This window comes from Erithacus rubecula, assembly GCF_903797595.1.
Source record: "Erithacus rubecula genome assembly, chromosome: 4".
Lineage (NCBI taxonomy): Eukaryota > Metazoa > Chordata > Aves > Passeriformes > Muscicapidae > Erithacus > Erithacus rubecula.
Window position 1 is genome coordinate 66,154,704 of NC_136686.1, and position 21,612 is coordinate 66,176,315.

The 21,612-nt window shown below is 50.5% G+C and overlaps 1 protein-coding gene across 3 annotated transcripts in view; it reads right to left on the reverse strand.

The window, feature by feature from the left end:
• Positions 1-221: 221 nt before the first annotated feature.
• Positions 222-21,612, reverse strand: part of PODXL (podocalyxin like) — a 47,642-nt gene continuing 26,251 nt past the window's right edge. The window contains exons 2-9 of one of the 3 annotated variants that reach the window (XM_079303980.1): positions 19,149-19,979; positions 15,777-15,940; positions 15,219-15,284; positions 9,865-10,021; positions 8,718-8,779; positions 8,462-8,626; positions 7,072-7,128; positions 222-5,985 (exon numbers count right to left, since the gene is read on the reverse strand). In XM_079303980.1, the coding sequence (XP_079160106.1) occupies positions 5,791-5,985; positions 7,072-7,128; positions 8,462-8,626; positions 8,718-8,779; positions 9,865-10,021; positions 15,219-15,284; positions 15,777-15,940; positions 19,149-19,979 (1,697 nt within the window). In that variant the 3' untranslated portion in view covers positions 222-5,790. The remainder of the gene's footprint in view (positions 5,986-7,071; positions 7,129-8,461; positions 8,627-8,717; positions 8,780-9,864; positions 10,022-15,218; positions 15,285-15,776; positions 15,941-19,148; positions 19,980-21,612) is intronic. The other 2 variants (XM_079303981.1, XM_079303982.1) reach the window with 2 other exon arrangements.

Consider the following 21,612-nt stretch of genomic DNA (forward strand, 5'->3'; position numbering starts at 1 on the left):
TTTTGGTAGGAAGGCTAGACAGTGGCTCCAGTGGTTGCAGTCATCTCCACATCCCAAATAGCAATGGATAGGTTTTACTCCCCAATGATAGGAAAATATACTTTATCCTGACTTAGTAACCAAGGGATTCAATCAATTAGTGTTTCACAAAATAGAGAAGTGCTGCAATGTGTGAACAGGGTCTGTTCATTAAAAAAAGCGACTTTGAGGCTGAAAAGTGATTTTTCTTTTGAGGTTTTGTCAAAAACTCAGCTCTCAAAAGGGGAAAATGAAGGAGAGCTACTGAGCTGCTGACTTATTTTCCCCTCCTGTCTGCTGTGGTCGTCAGGAATGCAAACTAGCAGTGGAGGGTGAACATTGCCATCATCTCTCCCTCCTCATTCCTGTCCCTCCCGTTGATGTTTTGATGTGCAAAACACTCTTCACTTCAGAAGCTGCTGTGCAGGGTAGTGGAAAGGAAAACAAACCCCTCGTTATTAGCAGCTATTGCCATTTGCTAAAGCTGTATTTTCTGCTGTGTCTTCCAGCACTCCCTCCTCCACATCAGGAAATGAGGGGGTGCTGGGGAGACCATGAGCCAGAGAAAAAAAACTTAATTATACAAACAAACGTGTTCATGGGAGCCTCGCAAATTGGAGGCCCTGAACCACGCAGACCACTTTGCTGAGGGGCAGAAATTGAAAGTCTGTGGGCTCATTCCCAGTTAATTGGAGGTGACATTCCCACCCTTGTGGGCTGGTGGTGTTGTACATGTTGTGCATTCAGATGCTGAGGTGCAGTGTGTCTCAATTTGGGAGTATTGAGCCTCGTTAAGTGTTTGCCCTTTGAAACTGCTGCAGTTGCCCATTAGGGGAGTTGGTGGCATAAACAGGGCCTGGGTGGCTTGGGGTGACACCAGTGAGCTGGCTGAGCACATCACCTGCTTGAGGTGAGGTTTTGAGCTCTTTGTTGAGCTGTTCCCTCTGCTCTGATGTTATCACTGTAGTGTGTGATGGTTTGTTTGTCTGGACCTTCAGTGTTCATTATCTTGTGCTCTACACCCCAGTGTGGTCCCCAAAAGCTGGTTCTCCCTCCCTAATGCTGGAAGTGTGAGTGTCCACCCTCTGTCCACAATTTGGCCTCTCTGTTCTGTTTTGGTACCTCCCCAGCAATCCTGCAGGCTCTGGTGTCCATCTGGATTCCCTTTTGGTGTCTGTCCTGCAGTTGTTGTCTGGGACACCTGAGCACAGGAGAGCTGAGCTGAGAGGTGTGGACAGCCCTGGGCTGGAAAGAAGCATCTGTGGGGTGATGAAAGCTGTGAACTGCTCATGTGTTTTAATAGGCAGGTCAAATACTGACTGCTCCTGTGCTGAGCCCATGGTGGTTACAAGCATCTTCCCTGGACTCTGGTGATTCCCCTTCCCACCCTTTTCTTTATGGATGATCTTTGTTCAGCCTGGAGTGTTAATTTTCTTCCTTGGCATAAATCATCTTTGATGATTTCTGGGTTGGTGTGTGAGCCCCATGCTGTACATAAATGAATGAATGACACGAGGAATATCTACAAATGTAGTTATGTTGTATGTAATGTACATAAGGAGAGAATGTATTTTGTTCATTTTTTTCTTAATAAAAATGTATATGCTAGCAAGGGTGTTGATTTAAGATCTGTTTGTTCTCACATCACTTCAGAGAGTAGAAAAATGCCTGTGCAGGTCTTTTAGAGGTAGAGAAATTGTGAAATGAGTGGTGCATTATGTCTGACCCTGCTGCCTGACATCACTGATGAGCTCAGTCAGTATCCCATAAATCCAGCATATTCCCAACATTCACAGGAACTTTTTCAGGGGGGAGCACAAAGTTAGAGCATAGGCTGTAGCAAACTGCTGATTTTTAATATCTGACTTAAATTCCATTTTTTTCCCCTTTGTATAAGCAGAAACTTAACCTGGAACAAAATGTTTTATTTTGGGTGCTTGAAGGCCAATGGAGCTGCTGAACTGCCCACGCTGCTGCTGCCCCTGTGCTGCCCTGGGGTGATGCCTCTCCTCCTTTATGGGTGTGAGCTTTGATCCCCTCCTCCACAGCCTGACCTGAGTGTGAGGAGGGGCTGCAGACCACAGTGAGTTAGGATGAAATGCAGAAATAAATAAGGGTGAAATGCAGAAATAAGGGTGAGTTGCCTTTCCCTTTGACAGCCTGAAGGCACCAAGAGCTCTAAAAAGTGCTCAGGTTGTGGTGGGGGTGCCCTCACATCACCCCAGCTTCCCACCCCTCTGAGTCCTCTGGTTTTTAAATTTAATAGGTTTTCCACCACTATAATACTTCCTTCTGCATAGGAAAAATGCAGGCTTTTCCATGGTTGGCTGCTCTGAAGGTCTGGGTTGGTTTTGTTCCAACTGGTTTCCCATGGAGCATCTCCAGAGCAGGAAGTTGTGGCCCTGAAACTTGTCCTCTGCCCTGCCCACCCCCTCCTCACTCAGCCAAAACCACGAATCTTTTTACATAAGAATGTTTATTGACAGAAATACATGATGCTCTCAAAATATATTTGTAGGAAAATGCAAGAATAATCTCTTACAATCCAGTTCCTCAGTAAATTCCAGTGTAAATCAGACTCCTGTCCCCATGAGAGATGCTGCTACACACAGTATGTAAGAGCTCTACTCTGTGTGCAAGGTTCAACAGGTAACACCTGGAAAATTAAGTTTTCCTTCTCCAATCCCTCATGGATTATGATTTCTGTGTGTCTTCTGTAGGCAGCAGTCACAGTATCAACCTCATCAGCTGGGTCATGGCACTGTGAGCGGGAGATAAAATGTTCCTAAAGTATTTACACGTTTCCTCATGAATCTGAAAATAGAAAAGTCTCTTGCAAGGACATCTCAGCTGCTTGTAAAGCTCTCACTGAAAGGTAAGAGCAGGAATCTCTTTGTACAATGTGTGGGATGTTAAAGCTGCTTTGGGGGAGAGAAGAGGAGCACAGGGAAGGGAGGAAGGAAATGCCTGGGTAAATCTTTTTTATTTCTTGTTTTTGGTCTAACAATTATGGCTACACTCTACAAAGGGAAGGGTTAAGGCCAAAGATGCTCATTGCTGCATTTCCTACCTGATTTTTTTTTATTCCAAAAAAAGAATGTTCTCAACATTAAAAAAAAAAAAAAAAAAAAAAAAAAAAGGTACTGTTTTCTTTTCCTGTGGAAATAGTTCTTTTAAATAGGGGAAGGAAAATCTACTATAAAATATTAGTGGTTTAAAAATACGGTGTCTGGAAAAATAAATAAATGTACAATTCCTATTCAAATATAAATCACTATAAGCACATGCTGAGCAGTTAATATCCTCACTGGTCTCTGCTCAGAAAGATTTAAGGTTACTTGATCTCAAGCCTCTGTAGGGTTCTCTTGGAAAGTCTTTGGACATGACTCATTAAAGCACTTTGGCATCTCTCTGCTGGGAAAGGGGGAATGTTTAGGCACATGCCAAGCCCAGTGCCTGGAGATGCCCTGCCAGGGGTGTCCTTGTGGCAGCTCCAGCCCTGGTGGCCACAGCAGTGCTGCTGCCCTGGCTTCACTGTGTTTGATTTCTGGGAAGGGCAGAAATGGGAGGTCATGGACCTGCTGTTTGTCAGGGCAGCTGGGAGGTCCCAATGCTCACAAGAGCAATGCTGGATGCCAGGGCCTGTTCTCTGAGACTTGTGGCCACGTTGAAGAGCTGAACCTGATGCTGCCAGAACAGGGACAAAGCCATGGCACAAAGTTACCTGGGCAAGAGGTGTTTTTCTGCTTCATGTCGAATTTTAATCCCCTACCAGGCTGGCCTTTAGCTTTTTCTTACTTTTTTTTCCTTTTTTTTTTGTTTTTTTAATTTTGTTATTTCCCCTCCCCTCCAGAATTACTTCCCCATAGTGCAGTGCACAGGTAAGTGAAGTGTGCAGAATACATTGCTAATGAATAGCAGGAATATTTACATACAAAAATATAAAGGTTTGAACACTTCAGGCTCTGCCCTTCAGTGCAGGACAGAAGGGGGAAGAGCCACTTGTATCTTCTGCCAGCACCTGTCCTGGGGCTGAGCCAAACACCCTGATCCCCTCCTTCCTGAGTACTCCCAACTCCACCAGGCTTTCTCCAAGCTTGGCTCTGCTCTTCCCCTCATCCAGGGCAGCAGATCCCAGTCAGGTTGTCTTGGTGGCAGAGCCCAAAGGAAATCTCCTCATTGTGCCTTGGTTTATGGCAAGCAGAGGAGAAGGGCTGTGTTTGGGCATTGCTCTTATCTGCAGCTCCTCTGGCTGGCAGAGGGTTTGGGACAAGCACCATCCTCACCCTGGGAGAGGGACTCAGCCAAGTGACCTTCTGATCCTCATGTGCTGGAGGATGGACCCAGCTGGAGGATGATCCCTGCCTCTGCCAGGACTGAGCTGCTTCACCAGAGCAAAGGTGTGAAACTCTCCCCAACCTTTTAGAGCCATTTAGGAGCTGTGGTGGGGAGTCAAAATCCAGAAATGGCCTCAGTCCAGCCATGTTTTTCTTCTCTCCTTTAAAGGCTTCAGCAAAGGGTGACCTGGGTGACAGACCAAGGGCTGCAGGACACAGCTCAGTCCCAGCTTCCCTGCTGGGCTGGAGTTGCTTTGCAGGTCTCTGTTATTTTAGTGGCTTGTGAAGAAGAGCTTGAGAGCATGGGCAGAGCTTTTAAACCTCGAGGGGATGAAACACCCAGGGACACCTGAATGCCATCCCTGGCTCACATTCTGCTGCTCTTTTACCTCTTCTGCTGCTCACACCATCAAATGTGCCCTCAAAAATCACAAACCATCGTGGTGCATGCGTCCCACAGTCTCGTGGAGGATGGATGAGGGCTGTGAGATGCTGCTGTGTCATTCCTGGAAGGCAAGTGATCCTCCTGTAGGGAAATGGAGCACCAGAGCTGGGCTCCTGCACCACAAAACCCCCAACATCACACCTGGGCTAGAGACCAGGCATCACTCTTGCTCTCCACACCCTTCTTAAGAGGGATGAACTCAAGGAATTCCTCCTTTTCCTCTCCCTCCACCTCAACCTTTCAAAATAAGCTGCTGCTGCACCTCTCTTGGTCTCCAGGTGGGTGCAGGATCTGTTCCACAGCCCTTGGCAGAGGGGCTGAGCATCTTGGCACTGCTGCATCCCTGCCATCCTGCTGGGATTTATCCATTTGCCCATGGCACAACGAGGGGCTCTTGTGCGTTTCAGCTCTGAGCAGAGCATGGAAAGTGGATTAAAAAGAAACAAGCTGTTCCAGCTTTTTTCATTCACTACCTGGGTGTCAGGGAGGGCAGGGTGATGACTAAACAGCGTGGGCCAGAGGATTTGTCGAGCTGTAATTGCCAAGTGCTGCTTTGCTGTCAGATGTGCTCCATCTCCCATCCTATTTACTTTATTCCTCTTGATTTTTGAGTCACTCAGTAGCTGGAGGGTGCAGCTGGCGTGGTCAGATGTGGAGAGGGGACTTGGAGGAGACCAGCAGCTCCTCAGGAGCAAAGCCATCCTGTTTGCCCATGGCTGGTCATGTCTGGTGTGGGAGGAGGGTGGGGGATGGAGGATGCTTGGCCAGATGTGGCTTGTGTTGATGTGCCCCAGAGGTGTCTTCCCATGTCCTTTCCTCTCCCATCCTGCACCCCATGTGGTGGCACAAGGGGCCACGATTAGTTCATTAAGGGATTTTTTGCTTTTTAGGGGGGATTTTGCCTGATTTTGGAGCTCTGTGTGCGTGTGTGTAGAGTTTAGGGATTTTTTTGGGGGGGTGTTTTTTTTTCTCTTCATCAAGTTCTGCATCCTATAAATGCGTGTCCTCCTCTTCCTCCAGGTCCTCCTTCATGAGGGTGTCCAGAGGAACGATCCAGCTGTCCCCCAGCTCACCATTGAGGTTCACCTTCTTCTCCTGCATTTCAGAGGAGGTCTCCATCACCTCCAGCGTGGGGTTGTCATGGTAGCCATTCTCCATGGTCTGCATCTCCTCTGTCAGGCGCTGCTATGAGGAAAGAAAACCATAAACCCCACTGAACAACACCTTGGCCATGCTCTGAGTGTCACCTCAGGGCTGTCACCTCCCAGCCAGCCATGACAGCTGCTCCTTATGGGTTTATGTAACTACATATAGAGACTTTGATGGTGAGGTTGAGGCAGGAGGCAGCAAGGGGGTAGCATGGAGCTGGCAAGAGGAAGACTCTGCTGATGATGGAAGGAGGAAAGAGTAGTCAGAGACATGTGGAAAACCTCCAGGAGCAGCTGCCAGCTTCAGTGTGTTCCACCCTTGACCTTGGGAAGAGGTTGAGCATCACTGCATCCCTACCTCCCTACTGCCTGCTCTTCCCCTCCCATTTCTCTCCACCCCTGCCCTTTTTTTAGTTGCTTTATTATTATTATTCTCCTTTAGTCAGGGGTAACTCCCACCTGCCAGATCTTGAGCATTATCCCTCCTCATTCTGGAACACTCAATGGAAACCAGGCAGGGAAAGATGGAATCAGAAACTTTATCACCCTGGTCCTTCAGTGTGATGCCCTTCATCCTTTGGCAGAACCCAGCCCATCCTAATTTTCATCCACTTGGGCTCCTGCATCCCCATCCTTCCCTGGAAGGATTCAGTGGGGAGCTGCAGTCCTTGCTCAGCCCTTTTTGGGGAGCCCTGTCAAAATCTTCCTAGATTCACAGCTTGCTCTGTTACAGTGCTCCTAGTAAATGTCAGGAGACAGGCGTGGGAGGGAATCCATGGAGAAGGAGAGGGATGGAGAAGCAAAACTGAAGGCTTGGTGCTGGCAGAGGGGCTGCAAAGGCACTGCTGGGAGTCCCCTGTGTCACTCGTGGCAGGGTGGGGATTGTGGGAAGCTCCAAAGCAAAGAGGACACACCTGGGCTCTCCCAAGAGCTGCTTCCCTGTGGGATTGCTGCTCTCCCACCATGGCAAGGCACCCTCCAGCCATGCAGCAAGGGGAAGGGGGCTGTAAAGCTGGGCTTTAGTCCTGTTAAAAGCTCCTGGGCCCTAGAAAGCACCAGAGGTGAGAGCTGGGGGTGTTACGGATGCGGCGCCCGCCCCTCCGATCCCTGGGTTGGAACTCACATTAAAGATCAGGGCCACATGTCCATCATCAAACCCGGGGACATCAGGGTGGATGTTCTGGGTATTTCCAAGGTAAGACAACAGGGAGGGAGGTGGGGGGTGAGGAGGGTTGGAGAAAAAAAAAATAAAATAGGAAAAAAACAAAACAAAACAAAAAAACTTTCAAGTCATTTTTGGAAACGAAACAGAAGGAGAACAAAAGAAACCACCCAAAAACAAAGCCAGGAAGGAGGAATGTGTTTGATTTTCGGAAATGGCATCCCTTGCTTTGGTTGTGCTGTTTTTCTCTGTGCCTGGTGGGAATTTGAATCTCTGGAACATCCAAGTTGAACTGGTATCTATTCCTCTGCACCAGGTTATTTTAGGGACACATGTTCCCATTGCTGAAAATAACCATTTCTACATTTCTGAACAATATGGGGTGTGTTAGGCTGTTATCTGTCCTTGGTGGGATGTTTTGCACCCCAGACAGGGAGGTTTCGTGCAAGGAATGGTGAAACTCTGGAAGCCCCAAGGGAGGCACAGTGCAGGTCAAACATATACTGAGGTCTTGCCTCTTCCCTTATTTCTTCCCAAAAATTCAAGCCTTACAGGGACATTGGTTTGCTCTTCCCTCCCTCCTGTGTTCACCTACCTTGCGCTGTAAATATTTAAAGCTTTATCCCTTTTTTTTCCTGTAGGGCAGTGGTTGGGATCACTGAGAAAGGATGAGCTGGTCCAGGGGAAAATGGTTTGAAATAGGAGTGAAGTAAGTTTTCTTCTCCAGCAGGAAGGTGGTTTACCCTGACTGTATAATCTGATTTCATAATTATTTTCCTTTTTTGTTTCTGTCTGTGCTGGAGCTAAATCCTCAGGAACAGCAGCTGGGACCAGTGCAAACCTTGGTGCCCCAGGGTGTGGGAATGGCCAGTCCTTGCAGGTGGATGCTACACTAAAATCACCTAATATTGCTTCCTGAGATAAAATCACATTATTTTCTCTTTCTGTGTTGGTTCTTCCTTTAAATCCTGCTGCTGCTGCTCTGAAATTTGGCCCTGGCCCAGCTCTTGCAAAGGCTGAGCCCTGCAGTGTCGATGCCCCTCCTGCTGATGCCCTCCCTCTTCCCTGCACACAGCCTGGGGCTCCCAGCCCAGCTCCACTACTTGTAGAAGTATTTTAAGAATTTTTTTGAGGGGCACAGCTTGTTTTTGGAATGGGATTTTTGATTAAGAAAGCCTTTCTCGTCAAAATCATGACCCGGGGCAGTGCCCACCGGGCAAGCCAGGAAGTCTCCACCAGCAGACACAGCAGCACTGACAATCCTCATCTCCTGAAGGTGCCTCTGGGATGGAAAAGGTCTTGGGGATAGAAAAGGTCTTGGGGATAGCTGTCCCACCCTCTGCCACCTCACCTGCTCCTTCTTCTGGGTGAAGCGCTGGTGGCAGCCGTAGACGGCGGCGACGAGCAGCAGGGAGCCGGCCAGGGTGATGATGGTGATGATCAGGGGCGTGCTGAACTCGTCCTTGATGCTCATGTCCTCCACCATCTTGTCAGAGGTGATGTTGATGATGCCCAGCTGCCACAGAAGGGACAGGTCAGGCTCCTGTGCCACTCATCACTGGGGGGCATCAGAGGGGCAGCTGTGCTGTGATCAGGGAGCCACTCACCTCCTCCAGCCTGTCCTTCTTCTCCTTCAGCTCTGTGAGGACTTCTTCAGAGTCCAGGGGAACTGGGGGGAGAGAAAAGCTTCAGTGAGCACAAGGGGGGGAGAGGTTGTGCCACAATCCCCTGGTCAGAGAGGTGACCCAGTTTCTGGAGATGTGTGGGGATGAAGCCAGCTCTTGTAGGTGCTTCACAGCCAGACAAGGAGCCAGGATCTCTTCTGGAAGGGGAACAGCTCCAGAGCCCCCAGGCCCCACCATCCATCTCCAGTGGGTGATTTATGAGTGATTCCAGTGAGGGGCTGTACCTGGCTCCTCAAGGATTAGTCCCCAGTGCCTGGGTGCCTTCCCTGAGGTTGGATGTGGAGTCTTGGGATCACCCACCCAAGCCCTGCTCTGGTGATGAGTAAGAGCAAGGTGGAGCTCAGGCCTTCTTCTCTAATGCTAGGGCAGCAGGATGTCTCCATCTCCCAGGCACCCTTGTCCTAAAGCAACATTTGGGCACCCCCAGGCTGAGCTGGGTATCCCAGCAGGGCTCTGACATGGGCAAGCTCCTCTCTGTGGTCTTTGGGGAAGGATTTGAACTGGGCACCCAGTTTAACCACTGGGGAGGAATTCTTCCTCCTGGAGACTTTTCAATGCCTTGACTCAACATGGCAGAAGGACCTGGTGCATTCCTTGGGGTACAGAGCTCATTTCTGGCATCATTGTACCCCAAACCACCAACCATGGGAACAGAGCCCTTTGGCCAAGTTCTAATAGACCTGAGGGCTCTGCTGAGCCTCCAGTGCCCCCCTGTCCCAGTGTCCTTGTCCCAGTGTCCCCTGTCCCAGTGTCCTTGTCCCAGTGTCCCCTGTCCCAGTGCCCCTGTCCCAGTGTCTCTGTCCCTATACCCCTGTCCCAGTGCCCTGTCCCAGTGTCCCTGTCCCAGTGTCCCTGTCCCAGTGTCCCCTGTCCCAGTGCCCCTGTCCCTGTGTCCCTATCCCAGTGTCCCCTGTCCCAGTGCCCCTGTCCCAGTGTCTCTGTCCCTATACCCCTGTCCCAGTGCCCTGTCCCAGTGCCCCTGTCCCTGTGTCCCTATCCCAGTGTCCCTGTCCCTGTGCCCCTGTCCCAGTGTCTCTGTCCCAGTGCAGCAGGAGGGGGTGATACTCACGGTGCAGGAGCACCTGCACAGCCCAGTGCTGGGAGCTGGGCTTGCAGGCCATCAGCACCACAGTGCACGAGTCCCTGCTGGCATCAAACACACGCTGGGCCGTGGAGCAGAAGCTCTCAAAGAAGGAGTTGTTGTTGCTAGCAGTTCTCCACTCAGCCTGCAGTGACAGCGAGGGTCAGGGCTGCTCCCCCACCCAGGAACATCCCACCCCATCACCAGGGGTGCAGGGGGTCCCATCCTTTTAGAACAACCCCCTTAAGCCTGAATGTGCCACTCTGTGCCATGGTGTGGGTGACAGGGTGGTGTTGGCTCATGGGTTGGGCTCAGAGCTCTTTTCCATCCCAATGGGTTCCGTGCTCTTCCCTCATCCCCCTGCACTGCTGCCAGCCCTCCCAGGGAACAGGAAGAGTTTCAAAGCAGTTTCTTTACAAGAAGCCGAGCTCTTGGCTGCTGTTCCTCACCGGGGCCCTGCACCAGCCTTATCTGTGAGCAGCAGCTTTTGGTGTTCCAGGAATAGCAGGTCCCTGAGGGAAGCAGGGGGGGGGGGCTGGGGAGGCCAGGGGGCCACAGAGGGAGCAGGGCAGGGTTCAGCAGCCCCACGGTTCCCCCACAGCCTTCTCCAGCCTTTCTCCCTCTGTCCCCACCAGCACAGGTCCCTGTCCTGCATAAAACTTCCCCACAGCTCTGCAGGGAAGAGCAAGAGAGTGTGTCTTGCTTTTGGATGGAATCACAGAATTAATCATGGAGAGACCCAAAACATCATCCAGTTCCACTCCCTGCCATGGGACCATAGACCAGATTGCTCCAAGCCCCATCCAACCTGGCCTTCAACACTTCCAGGATGGGAAACCACAGCTTCTCTGGGCAGAACAAAGCATCCCTGGAGAGATGGGAGGGCGTGGATGCAGCCCACGCTCCCTCTGCCATGTTCCTGAGGATTTTTGCTCCATGTTTGCAGCATCTGGGAGCTCACTGAGGTAGAGGGGACATCCCTCCTGCCTGCACAGACCCTGGCATGTGGATGTGGCACTCGGGGACAAGTTAGTGGTGGATTTAGCAGTGCAGGGTTAATAACTGAGCTTGATGTTCCCTTTTCCAGCCTAAGTCATTCCATGATTCCCGACCCTCACAGCTCCTATATGAGAGGTGCTGTATATACAGCTCCTGTGTGCACAAGGTGATCCTGCGTGTAAAAATCCATAATCCCTGCTGGAATGAGACTCCTGCCTGCTCCATCACCCCAAACCTTCCCCTCCCATCTGCACTGCAAGGATGGAGCTGCCCGGCCCAGGGACGCACCTAATCTCACCCCATCTTATCTAAATATTTGGGCAGCAGCCCTGGAGACAGGATGCCCTGGCCGGGGCGGAAGGCTGGCCCCGGACACGGTGCGAGGGTGAGCTCAGCACGGTGAGACTCTGCTGTCCCTGCCAACAGCCACTGTCCCTTTTCTGTCCTTTCGCTTTGCACCGGGACAACTCCCCGGGGCCCCTCCTGGGGCGGTGCCACCCCTGGGAAAAGAGCAGGGAGGGGAATCTGCCCCAGCCCCAGGGCAGCATTCCCTGCAAAGGGAATCCCCTGGTTCCCAGCAGGACGGGGAGGAGGGGGCTGCGGCTCGGCGCTGGTTTTATCCCGTCTGGACGCTGGGTTGTGCTCCTACGCTTGCAATGTCCTGTGATTTATCAGTCCCTGGCTGTGCAGCGCTTTCTGCTTGGCGGAGGAAGGGAAAGCCCCTGCTGCCTCCCTGCATCCTCCTTCCCCTGGTTTTGCCGCCGCTCTGATTTCCCCAGCCCTCAATAACCTGTTTCTTCCCTTATCATCCCATGGGGAAAAAAAAAAAAGAATATATATATATATATATATGTATATATGTAAAACCCAACCCAAAACCCTTTTTTTTGGGTGGGGAGGGAAATGGGGTGGGAGGCTGAAATCTCGCTGAGACACTTCAGGGGCACTGCTGAGCAGTGCCTGGAGCCGTTCGGGGGGTGAGCTGGAGGGGTTTGCCCTTTGCGGGGCTGGCGAGGGGCAGGGAGAGGCTGCGGGGATGCTCCGGCAGCTCCCCCTCCGCCGCCCGCATTCCTTGGCCGCAGTTGACAGGCGCTGCCGAGCAGCTCGGATCCGGTTCCCACACTGGCGGGGACCTAAAACCAACATCCCCGAATGAGGTAACAGCACTTGAGTCAACAAAGCAGCCGGCCAGCTGCGCGGGGTGAGGGGGCACCGCCACCCTGCCCGCTGAGGGAGCCCCTCCTCTGCTCCAGCACTGTCCTGTGTCCCCTCACCTGCGGGGGCACAGCAATTCCAGTGCTGTGGGTTTTGCATCCCCCACTGCAGCAGGTTCTGGTGCTCCCCAGCATCCACTGACTCAGCTGTGCCAGGTGGGGATAGATGGAGGAGGAAACCCTGGGAGATGGACACAGGGTTGTGTGGCTGAGCCACAGCTCAGGCTACACCAACCACCTCTGCCATCATCATTTCTTGCTTCACCTAACTCATTTTGGTGCTAGGATGAGGAGCATCCATCCATCCATCCATCCATCCATCCATCCATCCATCCATCCATCCATCCATCCATCCATCCATCCATCCATCCATCCCTCCCTCCCTCCCTCCATCCATCCATCCCTTCATCCCTTCCTTCCAAGGCAGGAGAAACCCAACTGAAAATACATCTGTGAGCCAGACCTTGGAAGAAGCCATCCTATAGAATGTGAGGTATTGAGCCAATAAGCCTTATTAAAATCTCGTTAAGATCCTGCTGTAATCAAAGGAATGAGAAGGAGAATGTGGGGGAACATGGACCAAACTGTTCAAAGCATCACCTGAAGAGGAGGGAAGCAGGGAACCAACCAGCCTGTGAAACACCTACAGTCCACAAAGTGGTACCAGCTGTACATTTGGCTTTTTAAAAAGGATTCATAATTTGAGTTCCTTTTTTTTTTGGTGAATCTGAGGTGTGGTGGGGTGACAGATCTGCAGTTCCTGGGTCCAGCTGTTTGCTGGGATCTCCCCATCACTGGTGCTGCCCCACCCAGCCCAGCTGTGAATGGGGTGGGTGGTTCTGCAGTGTCCTCTCCTCTGCCCCGTGTGATCCAGACATGTCCCCCACACTGCCCTGACTTCTCACTGGGTCTGAATTTTCAGCACAATGCCACCCTGCCTCTGGCTTGCTCTCAGGTCAGGACTGGAGCTGTTTCTGGAACATTCTCCTTATAGCACCACACACCTTCCTGTTTTCCCACGGCTTGTGAAACGCAAAGGATTTTTTCACTTTGCTGTCAGGATTTGGCTACAGACGTGTTTACTGGGCCTACAAAGCAGGGAAACCAGATAGTGCCATTTCTCTGTTATCTGCTCAGCTTGGGAGGCACAGAATGGGCTGCAGCTTTCGGGAATACCAGGAGTGGGAAGGGAAGGGAAGGGAAGGGAAGGGAAGGGAAGGGAAGGGAAGGGAAGGGAAGGGAAGGGAAGGGAAGGGAAGGGAAGGGAAGGGAAGGGAAGGGAAGGGAAGGGCGAGCGGGCAGCCAGCAGGGCCATGGGGTGGGAGGATGCAGCCCATGGGAGGATGCAGCTCTGCAGCCTTTCTGTGGCTGGTTTGGGGGTGTAATTGACATTTTTTGTGCTAACAATGCTCTGGGTTGTTATTACACCCAGAGGAATCCAAGGGAAGCAGGATAAGAGACTCCCTGGTTTGCCAGCTTCAAAGCTCCATGGCCTTGGAGCAGGTCATGATGCCAAGATGTGGTGTCTGCCCATTCTTCAGCTCTCTGGTGCTTCCCAGCCTCACCATCCCAGCTTCCAAAAGCCTCCCAGTACAACTCCACATGAAGGACAGCAACTCTGGAACACCACTGTGCACAGAAGGAAGGGGGAAGCTTTAAGCACCAGCATGGTTCTGAGTCCTTTTAGGCACCAAAATTGGATTTTGTCAATCTGATTGACTATTTTTATATATTCAATACAAAATTTGATGAGAAGCTTTTCCAGCATGAAGCTGCAGCCATGTCCAGACATTATAAGGGGAAAGGGATGGTCTCAGGAGTGACCATCCTGCTGGAGCTTCATGGAGATAAGGTCCCTCTTGGAATCAGCATTCAGAGCAGCATCACTAAGGCAGGGCCATCACCCAGGCAGAGGGAATTTCAAGAGCTGCTCTGGTCAGTAGTTGCATTCACAATGAGTCTGAAGGGATTTTGAGAGCAGTGTGGCTGCACTTGGAGAGTCCCTTCCAACCTGGCTGAGTCTGTGATTCACTTAGGACAGGTGACAGGACAAAGGGGAACAGTTTTAAATTAAAAGAGAGAGATTTAGATTAGATATTAGGATGAAATTCTTTACTGTGAGGATGGTGAGACACTGGAACAAATTGTCCAGAGAAGCTGAGTCTGCTCCATCCCTGGAAGTGTCCAAGGCCAGGCTGGACAGAACTTGGAGCAATCTGGTATAGTGGAAGGTGTCCCTGCCCATGGCACAACTGTGAAAAAGTCCCTGAAGTGCCAATTTTCCACTGCTTCCACTGCCAGAAACCAAAGCATTATCATGCCAAAATCCACCCCTGAGCCCTACCCACAGTCACTCTGTCAAGACCTCACCAGCCTTTAAGGGTGTCTCTTCCTCTTTATCACCAACTTAAAACTTCTTCCTGTTTGGAACTTACCAGTATAGTGCATTTTCCCTATTGCAGGAAGCTCACAGCTTGCACCAGAACCATTCTGAGGGTGGATATCCCTCAGTAACACCAGCAGACAGTGCCCACCCACCAGAAAAAGTCTTGGTCTGTGGCTGGGCTTGCCTGCCCCCAGCCTTCCCACCACATTTTACTGCTCCCTGGTCTTGTTGAGGGTCTGAAACAAGTGAAATGGAGTTTTTTTCCTCTCACTTTAGGGTTCTGTGAGAGCATTGAGGAGCACAGTGAGACCCAGACTCCAGGCTCCTCTGCAGTCTGACCCCAGTGTGAGGTACAAGATCTCACAAGTGCACAATAACTGTGGAGGAACACCTCATTTTCTTCTTGGGTTTTGGGACAAAATTCCCTCCATTTAGGCAAAAAGCTTCCCTGCTAGTATAGGGAAAGATTTACCCTTTAAAATTTTCCATTTGTCTTTCTGTAAGACCTGGGTGGGCTCAGCTAGTCCTTCTACTTAGAGAAGACAACACCGACCTCCTCTGCCACATCCCCCACTGGTGACACTGCTGAACATGGGTTTGCATTCACCATTTTACATTGTTGGCATCTTTGGTGAAATTCCCTCATTTCTGAACATTTCTCACATGCTCAGAACACCACAGGTTAAAATCTGAACCTCCAACAGCTGCTAATTGTCCATGGAAGTCAAAAAGGTGGCACTTACACAGGTTCTGGGTTCTTTCAGCTGAATGGTGGGCCTGGTATACTGCACCTGGTCTTCACAGATGAGCTGGAAAGGCAGAAGAAAAGAAACTCTCAGGGGTGGACAAAGTTTGGAAGGACAGTTGGTCACCAATCCAACAGCCCATTATTTCTTTCCTGGTACAGAGCCTGATCCCCTCCTGGCTGCACCCTCCTGGGGAGATGTACAGAGCCACAAGGGCCCCCTGAGCCTCCTTTTCTCCAGGCTGAGCCCCTTCCCCAGCTCCCCCACACACTCCTGGTGCTCCAGACCCTCCCCTGGACAGGTTCCCCTTCACCTCCATCCTCATTGTCTCTTCTCTGGAAACCCCAGGAGAAAGGGATGGGAGTAAATGAGCTCTGAGGGTCCTTTCCAACCCAAACAGTTCTGTGCTTCTACAACCCAGAGTTATTTTGCTGGCAGATCTCTCTCTCTCTGACACAGAAACAGCAAGAAGAGCCACAGACTCCATGTGCACATGGGATGGCAGCTAAATTAACACCCCTGAGATGTGCCCACCTTCCCATTTGGAGCCATTACCTTGTTTGGGAGAGAAATATTGGGGAGCTGGAGACCAGAACTGCAGCTCTCTGCTGGCTCTGCCTGGTCCCCTGATGCTGGAGCTGGTGGCTGGTCACTGTCAGGGCTCTGGGAGGCACTGGTGGGTTTGGCTGATGCAGATCCAGCACCGTGGGTGCTCTGGTCTGGCTCCCCAATATGCACCAAAAAACAAGCAGACAGACACTGACACAGTATAGAGGATACAGCTGGCACAGCTCTGTTAGGGGTCACCTCAAAATCAGTTTTTATCTCTATCCCTGCCTTGAAGCTCATTGTGTCAAAGGCTGGAGAGGCTTTAGATTGCTTCTTCAATTTTATATATTTTTAAATTAACTTTGATGTGGAAAGAATCTGATTACTGATTTTATTTTCTGTGGCTGAAACTTATCAGAGTGTTCTGGAGAGAGGAGCCAAAGGCCATTGCATGGTTGTGTGTGGGTAGCTGGGAAATCACTTAAAAGTATGGGGTGACCCTCCTTTCATTTATCTGGGGTGTTTTCCATGGAGATTTCCTCAACAGACACAGACCTGGCTGCCCAGGATCTTCCACCCACCTCTGCTGGGAGGGGATGAAATGCCATAACCTGTGCTGACTGCACCTCCATGGAAAACTCCAGGGTCACAAGCTTAGAAGTAGTGCCAGGTTCTACAGGTGACAGCCTGGGATGTCCTGTTAGGTATTCCAGCAGGGCACTGTCCTGGGCTCCAATGCAGGATGTGGCAGCAATGTGTGTTCTGCCCCCATCTGTTAAACCAGCTGGGGCAGTGCCCCTGATCTCCTGGCACACATTATCTGCTCATGGGCATCTTTAAACCAGCTGGGCAATCATCTTTATCTTCCCACAGCCCATCCTCCCTCCAGGAGATATCTCCTGTTCATGGCCACTGAGTCCCAGGGCATGGCTGAGAAAATTCCATCATCCCACTGGGAGATGCTCCAGCCAGGGCAGGAGCCAAGCCTTTCCCACCCAGAGAAAAACTGACATTTTGGACACCAAGGCACCTTCTTCCCACTGCATTCCAGAGGAAAACCAGAGCCTTGCACATCATCCCTGGAGCTTCAGAGGAAACTGCACCTTCTCCAGGAGCACTGCTCCAGCTGAGCCACATCTGCCCCTGCAGGAGGATGCAGCACCATGGAATGGGACTGTGCCACCACCCTGACTGACTGACTGTGCCAGCTTGGATTCTGACTCTGGCAGGGTTTGGGATTGTTCTGTGTAATAGTGCATTGCTATTTGAATTTTCCTAGTAAAGAACTGTTATTCCTAGTTCCCATGTCTTTGCCTGAGAGCCCCTTAATTTCAAAATTATAATTTGGAGGGAGGGGATTTCCATTCTCCATTTCAAAGAGAAGTTTCGGCCTTTATTGGCAGACACCTGTCCTTCAAACCAGGACAGGCACAAGTTCCAAATGCACCAGCTCCATTCAGGTGTCTCTGACACCTGAGGTCTCCTCTGAGGACTTGGTTAAGTTCTGTAGCATCTCACAATTGTTTGTGCAGTGGGAGTAGGGCAAGGAGCAGCCTCCTGCCTCCCCAGATCTCATTGAAGACATGGATCTTCATCCCTGCCTTCCTAATTGATCCTTAAGTGGTGACAAAGAGAATTAAAATGCCACAGGATGTTCACAGCCTGTTTGCTCTCGGGATTCCTGCCTCTTCCACAGAAAAGATGAGGGATATTTCTCTCCCAGACACATTCTGAAGGCTCCAGGAGAGAATTAATTCCAAAGCCATCTGTTTCTCATGCATTCTGCCAGCTATTTATTAAATATAAAGGGTCTTTTAGACCTCTTCAGGCTTAATGCTCGAGGCAAATTGAATTAACATAATTTCATATATCACCCTTCAGTGGAGAAGAGTCCTGTGGAGCAGGAGGGGAAAAAAAGGAAAAAAGAAACATCCATCATGAAAATATCCATTTCACCTCATTCCTGCCCACACATGGAAACAGGACTTGGGGGAAGCCACTTGCAATAAAACTCTGGCCCATTTAGTGATGGGATTTAGCAGCTGGGAGGCTGAGGAGGGTGGAGATGATTTTTGAGTGGCTTCTGTATTCCAGGTAACTGAAAATTGGGTTAAGAAGAGCATTTTCCAGGAGAAGAAAATTTTATTCAGAGCCAGAAGTGAGCTGAACCCACAATCCCAGCCAAGTCTGGAAGGCTCCATGGAGCCCTCACAGTCCCACAGGGTGATGACTCCCCTGCAGATGCTACCAGACAAAATGCCAGTTTGGGAGGTTGAACTGTGCCTCACCAGGACACCCAGGAGCTAACACGGCTGTAAAACCCCAGAGGTCAGAGAAAACACCTTAATGGTGTTCAGCAAAGTCCTAAAGAGCACCTGGACACTGCTGATGCTGTTTAGGCAGCATCCAGCAGCCCAAGCACTGATGAACATCCTTCCAAAGTCAGACTCCTCAGGGGCTGTAAACTCAGAGTTTAGCCACAAAATCTACTTAGTCATCTAAAGCTCATTTTCTGTGCATGCCCAGACAGCCTTCCCTAAGCTGTCAGCTGCACCAGGGATCTTCCATGGTGTCTTGGGTTGCAACATTGGGATGTGGCAGCAGTGTGTGTTCTGTCCCCATCTGTTAAACCAGCTGGGGCAGTGCCCCTGATCTCCTGGCACACATTATCTGCTCATGGGCATCTTTAAACCAGCTGGGCAATCATCTTTATCTTCCCACAGCCCATCCTCCCTCCAGGAGATATCTCCTGTTCATGGCCACTGAGTCCCAGGGCATGGCTGAGAAAATTCCATCATCCCACTGGGAGATGCTCCAGCCAGGGCAGGAGCCAAGCCTTTCCTACCCAGAGAAAAACTGACATTTTGGACACCAAGGCACCTTCTTCCCACTGCATTCCAGAGGAAAACCAGAGCCTTGCACATCATCCCTGGAGCTTCAGAGGAAACTGCACCTTCTCCAGGAGCACTGCTCCAGCTGAGCCACATCTGCCCCTGCAGGAGGATGCAGCACCATGGAATGGGACTGTGCCACCACCCTGACTGACTGACTGTGCCAGCTTGGATTCTGACTCTGGCAGGGTTGGGATTGTTCTGTGTAATACTGCATTGCTATTGGAATTGTCCTAGCAAAGAACTGTTATTCCTAATTCCCATCTCTTTGCCTGAGAGCCCCTTAATTTCAAAATTATAATAATAATTTGGAGGGAGGGGGTTTCCATTCTCCATTTCAAAGTGTAGTTTCTGCCTTTATTGGCAGACACCTGTCCTTCAAACCAGGACACAGCCCACAATGGCAGGAGGTGTTTAGGCTAGCCAGAGGAAGAGAAAGCACAGAAAGGCCTCCCCAGCACAAGAACCAAGATTCCTGTATTGTTACCTGCCCCAGGAGCTGGTGTTGGAGCTGCCTCTGTGTCTTTGCTGCCAGATAATGGTGTTGGGAGGGTGGCAAGGGATCCATCCAGAGGGGTAACAGTAGTGTTTCCAGAACTGCTGGAAAGTGTTTTTTCCTGGGCTGGAGAACTGGAAGAAGAAGCAGGCCTGGTGGTACATTGGGAAGGAGGGATAACACACTCCTTGGAGCTTTGGGGAGGGTCAGTCCTGGGCCCTGTGGTGCTCACAGTGGTATTAGGCTGGTTTCCCTGAGGCTGAGTGCCAGAAGAGGGTGTGCCAAGAGCCCCTGCAGCTCCTGCAGGACTGGTTGCATTAGTGACAACAGGCTGGACACCAGCAGTGGTCCCTGGAACAGCTGCTGTACCACTGAGCTGGGAAATGGTGGAGCTTTCAGAAGTGGTGGCTTTGGGGGTCGTGGGGCTGTGTAAGGAGCTGTCCTGCACAGATGTGAGGGCTGGGGTGGTGGTGTCAGGTGGTGGGAGGGTGGTCCCTGTCACTGCGATGGGGGACATGGCCATGGGGGTCAGGGATGTTCCTGAGCTGGTCTGGGTGGTGCTGCTTTGAGTCGTGGTGGTTGCCAGCACAGTGGGCTGAGCATCTCCTGCCTCTGTGGTGGTGGTGGTGGTGGTTGGGACTGTGGCAGGGGTGGTTGTTGGTGTTTCTGTTGTGGTTTCAGGCGTGGTCGTGGTGGTTTCTGTGGTCGTGGTGGTTTCTGTTGTTGTGGTGGTTTCTGTTGTGGTGGTTTCTGTTGTTGTGGTGGTTTCTGTGGTCGTGGTGGTTTCTGTTGTTGTGGTGGTTTCTGTTGTTGTAGGGGTTTCTGTGGTCGTGGTGGTTTCTGTGGTCGTGGTGGTTTCTGTGGTTGTGGGGGCTGCTCTGGTCGTGCCATCTGGGTTTGGATCTGGGTTTGCAGGCTGCATGTCATCCTGCGAGCTGACACCTGGGGAAAAACAAAAATGCCAAGGTAAACTCTGAACTAAGCAAACTGCCCCTGGCTTCCCTCAGAAAAGGTATTTGTAGGTGTAAACACTGACATAAACCATAAGTCATTCACTCAGGGCTTGCCTTGTGCTCTCCAGAGTCATATCAGTTCCATGTTCTGGTATCACCATGTCCAGCAGTGATACCAGATGGGAGGTCCACCAGCTTCCATGCAAAGCCCTGCAAGGGGTTCCCAAAATAAAGCAGATCCAGCCCTTGTAAGGGGCAGCCAAGGGATGCACTGACTGCAAGTGCCCATTCCTGTTCTGAGGGTCTCCCACAACCCTGAAGGGACAAGGTGGACCAGAAACACACAATCATTAAGGTTAAAAAAGACCTCCAAGATCATTAAGCCCAAACAATTACCTCACATTGTGACATGAAAAGAGATTTGTGTTTGGTTCCTGAAAAATACTTCACACTTTCAAAAGATGAATCTGTTCCTCAGTGAGGGATGCAGCTGAAGGACAGACCTGACAGAGAGAACTCTCCCACTGCAGAGAGCTCTGCAATGTGCTGCAATGCCAAAATGGGGCATTTTCACTGCTAAACCAGTATAAAAACATGGCTCTATTCTCCTGTTTGCAATCAACAGGAGCTCCACCAATGGCCACAGAGAATATCCCCACATGGTGACCATAAATTCTTGCTCAAATTTACCCCTGGAAAAGTTTGACCAATTTCCACATGGGCTGAGCCCCATTATCCATGGATCCCTCTGGAGTCAAGGCAACAACCTGATTTGGGGAGAAAGTTCTTCCATTTGGGGACTGTGCAGAAGAACTGCTATGATTTTTTTTTTTCCCCATGGAGCACTCACATATTATTTCCAACCCCCCAAAACAGGAGTCACACTTCCAAGGATTGATTTTTAGCCCAGTGCTGCTCTCCAGAAATCTGCTTTGTTCCTCCTTGCTGGCACACAGGAAAAGTATCTTCTCTTACAGGGCTTGCCTGTTGGCACTGATTGTGCATCAGAGAACTGATAAACTCAAGTTTCTGGTGGGAAAATTCAACTCCACCATGTCAGGATCTGGCTTGAGAAGGACCTGAGGAATGGGATTTGGAATGGAGAGGCTGCAACAAGTTTGAGGAAAGGAAAGGAAAGGAAAGGAAAGGAAAGGAAAGGAAAGGAAAGGAAAGGAAAGGAAAGAAGGAAAGGAAAGGAAAGGAAAGGAAAGGAAAGGAAAGGAAAGGAAGAAAGGAAGGAAAGGAAAGGAAAGGAAAGGAAAGGAAAGGAAAGGAAGGAAAGGAAGGAAAGGAAAGGAAGGAAAGGAAAGGAAAGGAAAGGAAAGGAAAGGAAAGGAAAGGAAAGGAAAGGAAAGGAAAGGAAAGGAAAGGAAAGGAAAGGAAAGGAAAGGAAAGGAAAGGAAAGGAAAGGATATAGAATATTTCAATTGGAGTGGACCTACACTGCTTGGCCATTTCAGGGGAATCATAGTACCACATACTGATTTAGGTTGTAACTGACC